This window comes from Taudactylus pleione, unplaced genomic scaffold (assembly GCF_031769625.1).
Source record: "Taudactylus pleione unplaced genomic scaffold, aTauple2 ptg000442l, whole genome shotgun sequence".
In the NCBI taxonomy this organism is placed as follows: domain Eukaryota; kingdom Metazoa; phylum Chordata; class Amphibia; order Anura; family Myobatrachidae; genus Taudactylus; species Taudactylus pleione.
The window spans coordinates 2,910,800-2,924,573 of NW_028284844.1; the positions used below are offsets into that span (position 1 = coordinate 2,910,800).

Below are 13,774 nucleotides of genomic sequence, written 5' to 3' on the forward strand. Positions count from 1 at the left end.
TTTAGCAATAGACCCACGGAAAAACTTCCGGATTCTCTTTTTAATCACCTCCCACCACTCATATCTACTCCAACCCGCCTCCAAAAGTGTCTCCTGAGATTGAAAGAAGAGCCTAAAGGATTGTCTAATGCTCTCTTCTTCCAGAAGCTCTGAGTTCAATCGCCACAGGCCCCGCCCTTTCTGAGGGGTTTCTGAGGCATTCAAAGTCACTGAGAGAAAAGCGTGATCGGAAAACTCCACTAACCTCACCCCTAAAGATGAGGTCTTTGAAGATTCCTTAACAAAAAACCTATCTATTCTAGATCTATGACTACCACTAAAAAAGGTGAAACCTGTGAGGTCTGGGAAATGCCGAATATGCACATCTACCAGACCCGCCTGTCTAATCATGCTAACTAAAAAATTAGAGTCATAGCCCAGAGTTTTCTTTGAGCCTCCCCTATCTTTTGGCCTAATTATGGTATTAAAATCACCACCAAAGATAACTTGCTGGGCCGTAAAAAGAAAAGGTTTTATCTCCATGAAGAGACATTTCCTATCCCACTGTGATTGAGGACCATAAATATTAATTAACCTAAGGTCCTGTCCCTTCATGTTGATATCCAAAATCATACATCTACCTGCTTGCAACTCTATAACCTTGTACACAGTTACCATGTCAGTAAAAAGCACTGCCACCCCACCGTACGGCTCAGCCACAAGAGACCAGTAAGAAGGACCCCTCCTCCACTCACGCTTCGCTTTGTGGAGGAGATCCAACTTACTAATCCTAGTCTCCTGCAAAAACAAAAAATCAACCTCAACCGTGTTGAAAAAATCAAAGGCCATTATACGAGCACGTACAGAAACTACGGAAGCCACATTAATCGTGGCACATCGTATGGGTTGGGGATCCATGATGTATAGATTATTAAATGCAAGACCTTGCTTATATTTACCTTGCACAATTCCCAGCACCAAATCCACCACAAAACTATAAGCTAACCCTACTCGGGCCAGCCTTCTCTTCCATAGCGACAACTGTCACTACCCGTTCCTCCCTTACTCCCTGACAATCTACAGGGACCTTCTCCCCCGTACGAGAAGGCCCAGGATCAGGAGGTTTGGGTACAAACTTGATAACCTGATGCTCAGTACCAGGTACCTGTACCTGACTCGGCCCTACACAGGAGCCTTGGGACACACCTTGAGCCACCCTATCCTCCTCCATACCCTGGGTCTCCTCTATCACAGTCACTTCCTCCACCACACTCCCTAAACTGCACATATTTTCCTCTTCCAGCTGAGTTCCAGCAGGGTCACACTCTAATCCCTCCCCATCACCTTCCTCCTGATCTGATCTCTTTCTCCTCCTTTTATTCCTTTCCTCCCCCCCTTTAATTTTATTAACTTTCTTTGTCACTGTCCTTGCTTGTTTCTTATCCTTCCCTGTTACCAAAATCAATTCTCCCCCACTCCTCATTACTTCCTCCTCATCAGAGGAAAATACATCAAATTTGTTGCTTAGCACAACTTGCACATCTTCACCTTTCCTCTTTTTCTTATTTCCTCTCCTTACCTCCTGAAAAGGTCCCTCCTCTACCTGTTTCCCTTGCACCTGCTTTACATGTTCATCTACACCTAGTGGTTCTTTTTGTCTCACCACCTCCTCCTCCCTTCTTGGTTCTGGCCTAACCTCCTGCCCACTATTATGGCTGGCCCGAGGACACCTGCTATATGGGTGGCCTTCTTCCCCGCATAAATTACATTTGACCACCCCACATTCTCTGGATACATGGCCGATCTTATTACACAATGAACATTTTATCACGTTACATTCGCTGCTCAGATGCCTGAAATCCCTGCACTTAAAGCAGGTTCTTGGTTGACCCTGGTAGAAGCATTGTACTCGATCCCTGCCAATGTACGCAGCGGATGGTACATGGATGAATCCTCTGTCAGAATGACGCAGCTTTACCAGGGCCTCCCAAGCTCCCCCCCATACCCCCATCGTATGTCCAGATTTACTTAGGTCAGACTGTATATCACAATATCTGGACAACCAGTACCCAATATCTTGGACAGGAATGGACTCATTCCTCACTAGAATATGCACCTTCACTTTATCATGCTTTGTAACCAAATTTACTCTGTACATATCATATGGTTTTGACATTTTACATGCCTGCCATTTTGTCCAGAACACTTGTAGTCCCTGGTAGGATAAAAAACTCAAATCAAACTCTGCAGATTTGACCGGGTGTATGCAAGCATTTAAATCTGAGGGTTTAAACCCCAGACCAAAAATCATTTTTAAGAAGGTCTCCTTTGTAGGAACTTCCCTCTCTCCTGCCCATCGGAACTGGATTAAATTTCTCCTTTTTCCAACCTGGCCTGCTGCACCCGGCATTTGTGGACCAGCATTATTCACATTCATATTGAAAGCATTAGATCTTGTCACCATTTTAGCATACGATATACTTCCAGGAACAGTCTGTTTGTCCGATATGTTTGTTACCACACTCCCCCCACCCTCTCTCCTTCTTACATCATCACAAATAATTTTAGCTGCCTCTGCAGCCCTGGCTGGTACAAGCATCTTATCTCCATAAACAGTTTCTATTACTTTAATCTGCTCCTCCGGCAGCCCAGTCTTTTCTAATGCAGGCATTCCTTGTGCAAATTGTCTTTCCTTTATGCACCCTCCTAAACCAGTACCATGCGGCAACCTCCTTGTACCTATAACCTTCTCGCCCTGCACATCTCCGGGAACAATCCCCAGAGCCTCCCCAGTAACAGGTAATTCACCTGCCACTGCAGATTCACCTGGAGATCCCCCCTCAGTGCCACTTTTCTGTAAAGCTTCCTCAAGCCTTAATTCCACCATAACAACCTCCATTTGAGCCTGGAACACCGCGCCCTCTGTGTTCCTGGCTCCGCCATCTGCCATCACTACAGGTGGAAATAGTTCATGCCGGGCACTGTCAGGCTCAGCCGTCACCGGCCACTTCTTACCTGCCTTACCCCCAGCACCCGGCACACTGTTACTCACCTGCAGGACAGCCGGCTCACCGAAAGCGCCCTTTTCCGCAACATCCTCCACCTCAGGCTCGCAAGACATCTCCACTGTGTCCCCTGCCACAGACTTCTCCTGGGAATCAGAAATCACAGCACCAGACACCTCTGACATAACTTTATCCTCCATATTTACTGCATCTTCAGCTGTATTAGACTCCGTTACTGCTGCTGCCTCCAGCTGCATACACTCTGCCTGGACATCAGCTGGTAGGTTTGTTTCACTTTCAGTTACACAGACAGGCTGTGGGGTGCTGCTGCTGCAATCACCAGGTACACTGATAACACCTGTCTCCATGGGTGTCGGCCCTGATTGGACCTTTGCATGAACTGGTAACCCTTTCACTGCTGCTTGCATCTGCTTTTCCTTTTTTTCCAAGCGCTTTTCTTGCAATTTACTTTTAACCCTTCCCAGAGTTACAGAAAGGGTCTCAATCACTTCTTTTAATACTGGTTTCTCCCATTTATAGCAGGTATTTCTTTTTTTCTTCTTATCATTAATTCTGGTCTGTATACGCTTTGCCTCTCTTTGTAATTCCTCAATAGAGAAGCTATCAAATGATTCCTCCTCCTCCTCCTCCTCCTCTTCATCCCCAGTATCACCAGGGGATCCAGGAACATTCTCCAAGGCATCAAGGGGCCTCACCCCCCCACATACTTCACTACCCCCTGGGCAGACAGTAGCTGCTGTCACTCCACCCTGTGTTACATCACACAGGGGAGCACCCAGGGAGAGTTTGTGGGAATCCGACTGTGGCTCCAGTTTCTTCACTGGGCCCACACCGACAAGGTAGGTAGCTTCCAGCACTGCTCGACCCTTTGTTCCATCACACAGGGGAGCACCCTCAGATATAGGGGAACAAGCTGTGGTTCCAACTGCACAGAAGCCGGGCTGATGATATTGCCTCCACTGTCACTCATGCTGCTTCCTGATGATCCGGACTGGCCTGCCGCACTAGTTATCCGGACACCACGAGTCTTTGCTTTGGCTTTTGCTTTAGAGCCCGAGCCACGGGCTGAACGTCGGGAGCACTCTCCCCCAGGAGGATCCATCCCCCTGGGGAAGCCAGCAGGGAGTCTCCCTGCAGACACGGGACACACCTGCAGCAGCTAGAGCTCTCCTCCACACAACCTCCTCACAGCTCAGACAGCACACACTGCAGAGTCTCCGCCCCCGGGATAGGTGGGAGTAGGGTAGGTGTGAGGGTGTACCAGTGTGAGTAGTATAGGTGGGAGTAGGGTAGGTGTGAGGGTGTACCAGTGTGAGTAGTATAGGTGGGAGTAGGGTAGGTGTGAGGGTGTACCAGTGTGAGTAATATAGGTGGGAGTAGGGTAGGTGTGATGGTGTACCAGTGTGAGTAGTATAGGTGGGAGTAGGGTAGGTGTGAGGGTGTATTAGTGTGAGTAGTATAGGTGGGAGTAGGGTAGGTGTGAGGGTGTACCAGTGTGAGTAGTATAGGTGGGAGTAGGGTAGGTGTGAGGGTGTACAAGTGTGAGTAGTATAGGTGGGAGTAAGGTAGGTGTGAGGGAGTACCAGTGTGAGTAGTATAGGTTGGAGTAGGGTAGGTGTGAGGGTGTACCAGTGTGAGTAGTATAGGTGGGAGTAGGGTAGGTGTGAGGGTGTACTAGTGTGAGGGTGTATTAGTGTGAGTAGGATAGGTGTGAGGGTGTACCGGTGGGAGTAGGGTAGGTGTGAGGGTGTACCAGTGTGAGTAGTATAGGTGGGAGTAGGGTAGGTGTGAGGGTGTACCAGTGTGGGTAGTATAGGTGGGAGTAGGGTAGGTGTGAGGGTGTACCAGTGTGAGTAGTATAGGTGGGAGTAGGGTAGGTGTGAGGGTGTACCAGTGTGAGTAGTATAGGTGGGAGTAGGGTAGGTGTGAGGGTGTACCAGTGTGAGTAGTATAGGTGGGAGTAGGGTAGGTGTGAGGGTGTACCAGTGTGAGTAGTATAGGTGGGAGTAGGGTAGGTGTGAGGGTGTACCAGTGTGAGTAGTATAGGTGGGAGTAGGGGAGGTATGAGGGTGTACCAGTGTGAGTAGTATAGGTGGGAGTAGGGGAGGTGTGAGGGTGTACCAGTGTGAGTAGCATATATGGGAGTAGGGTTGATGTGAGGGTGTACCAGTGTAAGTAGAATATGTGGGAGTAGGGTAGGTGTGGGGGTGTACCAGTGTGAGGAGTATAGGTAGGAGTAGGATAGGTGTGAGGGTGTACCAGTGTGAGTAGAATAGTTGGGAGTAGGGTAGGTGTGAGAGGGTATCAGTGTGATTAGTACAGGTGGGAGTAGGGTAGGTGTGAGGGGGTAGCAGTGTGATTAGTACAGTTGGGAGTAGGGTAGGTGTGAGGGGGTAGCAGTGTGAGTAGCATAGGTGGGAGTATGGTAGGTGTGAGGGTGTATCAGTGTGAGTAGCATATATGGGAGTAGGGTAGGTGTGAGGGTGTACCAGTGTGAGGAGTATAGGTAGGAGTAGGACAGGTGTGAGGGTGTACCAGTGTGAGTAGTATAGGTGGAGTAGGGTAGGTGTGAGGGTGTACCAGTGTGAGTAGTATAGGTGGGAGGCTGTACCAGTGTGTGTAGTATAGGTGGGAGTAGGATAGGTGTGAGGGTGTAACAGTGTGAGTAGCATACATGGGAGTAGGGAAGGTTGAGGGTGTACCAGTGTAAGTAGCATATATGGAAGTAGGGTAGGTGTGATGGTGTACCAGTGTGAGTAGTATAGGTGGGAGTAGGGTAGGTGTGAGGGTGTATCAGTGTGAGTAGTATAGGTGGAGTAGGGTAGGTGTGAGGGTGTATCAGTGTGAGTAGCATATATGGGAGTAGGGTAGGTGTGATGTGTACCAGTGTGAGTAGTATAGGTGGGAGTAGGGTAGGTGTGAGGGTGTACCAGTGTGAGTAGTATAGGTGGGAGTAGGGCAGGTGTGAGGGTGTACCTGTGTGGGCAGTATAGTTGGGAGTAGGGTAGGTGTAAGGAGGCATTAGTGGAGTAGTATAGGTGGGAGTAGAGTGGGTGTGTGTGAGGGGGGATTAGTGGAGTCGTATAGATAAGGTTAGTGTAGGTGTGAGGGAGCATTAGTGTGGTTAGTATAGATGGGAGTAGGGTAGGTGTGGGGGCATTAGTGGGGGCAGTATAGATGGGACTAGGGCAGAGGTTCTCAAATGCAATCCTCAAGGCTCCCCAACAGTTCAGGTTTTAGTGATATCCATGGTTGACTGAGGTACTAATTAAGTCACCTATGTTCAACCATGGATATCACTAAAACATGAATTGTTGGGGAGCCTTGAGGACCGTGATTGCAGGGCCGGCTCTAGGGGTGTTCGACCAGTGCGGTCGAACAGGGACCCCACCGATAGAGGGCGCACCCCTCCCCAACATCCCGATTTCGGTGGGACAGTAATGTCCCGCTGTTCCACCCATGGGCTGAAGTGGCCCATGGGTGGTCAAATCGGGAGGGTTGGGGACCCCAACCGCCGCAGATGTGCGGTTGTGCTGGACCCCGGAGTCTGAATGGATGCTGCGCGCATTCATTGATGGGAGAGGGCTGGGGGAAGCCCAGCTAGTGAGGCTTCCCCCAGCCTGACATTATCTGGAGGCGTGCCATGTGGGCACGCCTCCAAATAACATCACACAGTGGGTGTGGTATATGGTAATTTGGCCACACCCCATTTTCAGACACATGTTAGGGAGCGCAGTGATGAGCCGGCACAGGGTGCTCCGACCCCTGGAGCCGGCCTTACGTGATTGGGAACTTCTGGACTAAGGTAAGTGTGAGGGGGCATTAGTGCGGATAGCAGGTTTTATGTTGGTGGCGACACAGCAAAAATACCGAAGGCGTGACAGAGATGGGGAGCAGGTCAGAGCTATATCAAAGAGAGCAAGAGGGGGGAGTATTATCAGATGAGGTTGTATGAAGGGGTATGGCTCTGGGCATATGAAAAATGACAAGTCTCTAGACTGCCACATACTGGACACTGGTGTAATAGCAGCTTCCCACTTCTCCCTACACAATGGGGGGAATTTATCAAACCTTGGAAAGAAATAAAGTGGAGAGAGATCACATACAAACCAACCAGCTCCTAAATGTCATTTTTCAAACCCAGCCTGTAATGTGGCCGTTAGGAGCTGATCGTTTTGTACTTTATCTCCGTCCACTTTCTCTCTCTCCAAGGCTTAGTACATAGACCCCAGTATTTCTTAGCCTGGTGAGAACACAGTGTGGCAAGACACCTGTAATTCTCTGTTAAGAAGCTACAAAAGGGCGATCATACGGCTTACACAGAGTTAAACTTACAGGTGAATGTCGCAAGTCAGTTATTCATATAGAATAATTAATGGAACCTACATTTCTGCTTTCTTAAGAACATGATGAAGACTATCCAAGTGGAAATGCCCGAGCCAGACAGCCGGTGAGAGCTAAATCTCACTCTCTATCACTTCGCAGTCTCTAGGTGGGGAAACGCTAAAATAACTGTGTCTTCTAGATTTCGCTGCATGATTTATATACCCCCCCTGAATGCACAGAATGCAGATAAGGGTTGCAGTCTTGTATTATTGATGACAGTCTGAATAACCGCAGTAAAACACGCTGCCATCCATTCGCACATACAGTCTGTTCCTGCAGTAAAAGTGCCACTTTGCAGAACACAAATAGGATCATATTAATAAATAAAGGAGATGACGAGGCAGGGGTGGGGGAGCTGGAGGTACCAGGTTCTTCTCCCCATGTCCATGATGATATCAGACTAATAAGAACAAGATAATTAGATCCTACAGGATAAATAAAACTTTGCTCTCTATTCCCCACCATTCAGCCTATAGATATAATCCGTGACTTCCTGTCCCCAGAGTTACTATCGGTACAAAGCAGAGTTCTACTGATTACCTGGTAAAGGAATTCTCCTATTTTATCCTACTGCACTATAAATGGCAGGAATATCAGCCTCCGCGCTGCGGGAAGTTAATCAGTTCTCCGATTCACCTACCAAGAGCTTAGCGCATGGGGAGGGAGGATTAACTGTGATTGTAACATCTCCAGGCTCATCACAAAAGAAAAAACAGATACAGAGTACAACAAGGGGGCTTTGGGGCGTCATCTCTGATGGCAAGTCATGCTGGGAAATGTAGTCCCTCAACTGCCTTTGCCTACATCTGGTGCACAGTTTACACATGGTGAGTCACAAGTCTACTAAGGTCGCACATTCAATGTCATTGGGATTAATGATGGATGTTTGTGAGGTTGAAATAAAATAACAATTAGGGCTAAAGTGACTCTAACCTTGCAGCTGTGTAATGAAGACTTAGGGGTCTATTTACTAAGCACTGTTAGGAGATATAGTGAAAAGTGATAAGGAGTGATAAGGTGCCAGCCAATCAGCTCCCAACCAACCGTCATTTTTCAAACACAGCCTGTGAGATGACAGTTGGGAGCTGATTGGCTGGCACCTTATCACTCCTTATCACTTTCTTATCACTTTTCACTATGTCTACTAACATTACTTAGTAAATAGACCCCTAAATGAAATGGGGGAATCCAGCATCCTATATCGACTGTACTATCAACGGTGGCACTACAAATACCAGAATGTCCCACCACCAGCCACTAGATTATTTGCTACAATGATGTTAATAGGTAAACCATACATTTCTCTCTTTTTCAATATATTCGGTTAATCTACCAAGCAAAATATATTTTGAGTTTAGTAACTTTTTTTTTTGGTACTGATAATTAGCAGATAATTGGCCTAATTCAGAGATGGACACAAATAATGCGGATTTGTATGCAGATCGAGCACTAACCTAGAGAGGCAATAGGGTGCCCACCTATTTGCAACTGAATCGTGGCTGGCAGCTCTCCTGGGCATCCTCCAATGCCCAAATCCCAAAAGATAAGCAACACAGTAATTGATAGCACCCAATAGCCTATACCGGACTAATGAGACACAACACTGTGGGGTAAATTTACTAAAAAGTGAGAGTTTTTAGAAGTGAGTTTTAAAAGTGATGTTGCCCATAGCAACAAATCAGATTCTACTTAACATTAAACTAGCACCTTCTAGAAAATAATAGCTAGAATCTGATTGGTTGCTATGGGCATCATCACTTAAAACTCACTTCTAAAAACTCTCACTTTAATAAATTTACTCTGTGTGTTGAGTGTTGTGTCTCATGGGTCCGGTATAGGCTATTGGGCGCTATCAAGTACTAACCTGCCTGGAAATCTGCAGAGCACTGCTCCACTCCAAGTAACCTACTGTATGACAGAATGTGATATTTTGCAGAATGTTTCATACATTGAAATATGAAGCCAACATTTTTATAAATTGGAGGGGTAGGGAGGAGGTTAAATGATAAAGTCTTGCCAATCAATGAATGTACAAACAGCTATGACTAATTAGGAAAATGAATTAGAAGTTGCTCTCTACTTGCTGCCATATATTTGTGAAAATCTGTCCCACATTCTTACCCAACCACTGTGATTGTGAAATATTACAATAGCTGCTTACAATCACAATTTCATAAAAACACACATAAAACACAAGAGCAAAGCCAGTCTGCTATTATACTAGTTTATTTGTGCTCATAAACCATGAAAAGCATCAGCCATTCTGGCAGTCTCTCATTACAGCTCCCAATCAGGGGAGCGTGAGATTGCAAAACTCAATTAAAATGCCACCAAAAACCAACATTTTATTTTGGGTGGAGATCATCCAGTTATAATAAAGTAAAAAGTTAAACTTGCCTGTGGCGCAGCGATCCTGCGGTCCTGGGGGCTCCCCGGAAAGTCCCATAGCTACAGCGCTGCTTTCAGTGGCATCATGTTCACAGGATAGTGGTACTGACAAGCACACGTTGTATTAGAAAAGGCCAGGCTGTCCTGTGGGACTATCTTGGCCAGGAATGGGATTGAAATACCAGCGGCTGTTTAGCTGCCGGTTCAAATACGACCGCGGAAGCCCGACAGGAGGAGATCCGGACGAAGGAAGGTAAGCATCTTAACCCTCCCCCCTCCCACCCCCTAATCCTCCCTTGGTGGTGCCTAACCCTAAAACTCCTGGGGTGGTGCCTAACCCTAACCCCCTCTTCCCACACCTTAAACCTAACCCTCTCGGGGGGGTGCCTATCCCTAACCTCCCCCAGTGTTGCCTAACGCTAACCCCCCTCTCCACCCCTAACCATCCCTGGGGGGTGCCTAACCCTAAGTCCCCCCAGGACATGCCTAAATATAACCCCTCTGCCACGGCTCATACTTACATGCCTCTGGTCTCTTACGATTGGGATGATGGCTGTCGGGATTCTGGCGCTGGTATCCTAAATCGTGCAGAGATAGCGGCGTCTGCATTTTGCCCGGAGGTGGGATTCCGGCGGCGGTATATCATCCGCCGGGTTATTAACTACATCCCCTTGGGGATATCGAGCTAGTTGCTGCAACTTTATAAACTAAATCCCAAACTAATCTTTACATCAGAGTAGGCGTAAACTCATAACAAAATGCTTCCGTAACGCCTACAGTATATGTGCGAATCGATTCCTCCTACATTTAAACAAGCGCTTCCATTTCTTTATATTAGTTGCTCTGTAATAGAACAGTGTTGTTCCTGCACAGGAATCTCCGTGCCAATGATCAATAACTGATTATCACCACTGGATGTAATTCAGAAACAGCTGCACAGTGACCATTCCCTAAAACAGGTCTAAATTATTGTGAACTTGCCCGCGTCACCTCCACATAAGTTTTCTAGAACTCAGTATATTAGTGAATGTTCTTTAGTTTAACCAGTCACGGTGGTCACAGAGGAAGCCGTTTGGGGGTCCCTCGTATACTGCGGATTCATGTGTTTAATTAAATACAAAATGCTAAATTTCCCTCTCTCACGTCCTCCTGCCAGCATGTTCTGTGCACTAACCCTCTAAGGCACTTATACATTAAATGATGAATAGTTATGAACGGTTAGCTCAGCACCGCATACAATCAATTTCAGTGTCATGTATCACAGAAACTCTGCTCTGTCTTACAGAAATTACATTCCCCTTCTCCCTCATAACATCCATTATGGAAAACCATTTTCTACAGTGCAGGTTATACAGATGTTTTCACATCACATCCTTGCGTGTAAAATAGCCCTTCTAGTCTTGCCATGCCATGGCGTGGCTCGGTAGCGTAGAACGTCTTTTCGTGTGTCTTTTTACCTTCAAATGTGTCCTATTCGCACAGCGGTGTAAATAGGACGCACAAGCAGCTTCTGCTGATTAAAACGATATGCGGCATGCCTATATTCTGTGTGTGACTGCGGCTGTATCTGCATGCGAAATGCTGCGTTAGTGTCACAGCCTCTGACACTAACGTAGTAACGCAGCATTTCACATGCAGATACAGCTATGTCACAGCCTCTGACACTGTAACGTAGTAACGCAGCATTTCACATGCAGATACAGCCGCAGTCACAGCCTCTGACACTGTAACGTAGTAATGCAGCATTTCACATGCAGATACAGCCGCAGTCACAGCCTCTGACACTGTAACGTAGTAACGCAGCATTTCACATGCAGATACAGCGGCAGTCACACACAATATAGGCATGCCGCACATTTTAATCAGCAGAAGCTGCTTGTGCGTCCTAAGGTAAAAAGTCACACATGAAAGACGTTCAACACTACCAAGTCGCACGGCGCTCGCACATTATGTATAATGCGACTTGTAGTGTATGGAAAAAAGATGTATGTGGACACATCTGTATGTACAACAAATACAGCAGATATGACGTACAAGCTGGGGCTTCTCTACAGCAACACACCAACTGTCCGATACAATGTTTGCAGCTGGATAATTAGGGAATGATGTACCTCGCTTTCGAGAAGACTAATGGTGAAACTGATGAGATTAATGCTGGGTCTTACCTGGAACCCCCCCTTGTACCATTGCTTAAGCAGATGCACTTGAATGAGCCAGCATGCCCGAAAGACGTCTTCACTCTATAGGAAGCGAGGATCCGCTCTCCCACGCGTGTACCCTGCAAGGATTTCCTCGGACGACCTTGGGCCTGTTTCTCTCCCCAGGACGTTACCTTGATGCCGCCTGCGAATGTGTTTCTGCTGCAGAATGCGATCAGTGACATAAATCGGAAGCAGAGGCACGGAGCTTGGAATCACATCTGTCACTACAAAAGTACGCGTGGAGGGGAAGAGCCGGCTCTGAAGCAGCTGACCCACACAAGCCCCACAGCTGCTGCCACCTTACCCAGAATACCAACTCGCAGCGGCACAATCCGCGTCATCTGGATTTATGGTGTATGTAGCTTTGCTCGGGGGCAAAGGGACAGACATCTCTATACATGTGTCTTGTGTTTCTGTCCTGCAGTTTTGATGAACAAAGGCAATCTGTGCGCACCGAGACGGGTCTTTCATCTTTTGTCTGTAGTTCACACTTTATTTATTTCAAGTAACTGTTTTAAAAGAGGAAAAAGGTTTTTGTAATGAAGTCCCTAATGACATGTCCCTGCTTGAGCACAGGTGAAACAATCGTGCAGCTCAGTTTCTTCTAAATAAGGAATTACGTGCCGAGTAGTTTGGTAAGAAAAACCATTCACCCACTATTTACATTAAGGTTTCCCCATCTCCTGCCCGGGTTCCCCACTATAGATAGACAGTAATTAGTTACACAATGTCTAGATAGACACCACATATTAGACAGTGAATAGTTCGACAGGTACAAAAGGTCGACGGGTACAAAAGGTCACCTTGAAAATGGTCGACATTTTTAAAAAATAAATCTTTTTAGGGTTAGGCACTTACCCAGATGGTTAGGGACAAGGAGTGAGTGTTGGGGTGAAGATTAGGGCTAAAATAAAAAAAATAAAAAAGTGTCGACCATTTTTGGGTCCACGACTTTCATGTCCAACTTTTGACCCTGTCGACCTTTTGACATGTCTAACTTTAGTGTGTCTGATTTTTGTCCCTGTCGAACTATTCACTGTCTAACATCCGGTGTCTATCTAGACATTGGACCTGATTCAGACCCAGTCGCAAGCGCATGCGCAAGCCCCGGAGCGAGAGAGAAACTCTCTCGCTCCGGAGCTCTCTACAAAAGGGCCGGCTGTCGATGTTGATCGACAGCTCACCCCATTTTGTAGGCGGGGGGGGGGGTGGCTACACAAACGGGGCGAGCCATTTTGGGGGCGGCCGTACTGACGTCAGCAGTGATGTCAGTGGGGAGCTTCCTGCTCGATCAGAGCAGGAAGCTCCCTGGGGCTTGCGGTTGCCGAGACCCAACCTTAGGGTCTCGTCGCAAGCCCCGATGGTCACGATGGCCTTGACCATCGCGACCATCAACCTGGTCGGTCGCTAAGCTGTGGGTGGTAACCCACAGCTTAGCTAGCGACCAGGAGGCCATACTAAAAAAAAAAAATGTCCTCCCTCATTCAGAGAGAGCGATCGCTTCTTGCGACCGCCTCTGAATGAGGGCCATTGTCCCTCTACTTACTACCACATGTGATGTGTGTGTACGGTCTTTATATTAATATTTTCTTTACAGGCGCACTACAGGTGCCAGCTGACCCTTAATGTCCGGGCATGCCGTCACTTGTTGTTCCACAAGTGCTGGCACGTGCCTGTAGTCTGCCTGCAAAGAATAATATTATAACCTATTCTTTACACATTAACCCCGCACCCTCTGCTACCAGGGGTGCGAGATATAGCCACGGGCTCGTTGATCCTTGGGGTAGAACCCTA

The 13,774-nt window shown here is 47.2% G+C and overlaps 1 protein-coding gene across 1 annotated transcript in view; it reads right to left on the reverse strand.

Moving 5' to 3' along the window:
- LOC148505696 (inaD-like protein) overlaps positions 1–12,190 on the reverse strand; it is a 191,233-nt gene extending 179,043 nt beyond the window's left edge. The window contains exon 1 of the mRNA XM_088447865.1: positions 11,945–12,190. Within this exon, the coding sequence (XP_088303991.1) occupies positions 11,945–11,966 (22 nt within the window). The 5' untranslated portion in view covers positions 11,967–12,190. The remainder of the gene's footprint in view (positions 1–11,944) is intronic.
- Positions 12,191–13,774: the final 1,584 nt, after the last annotated feature.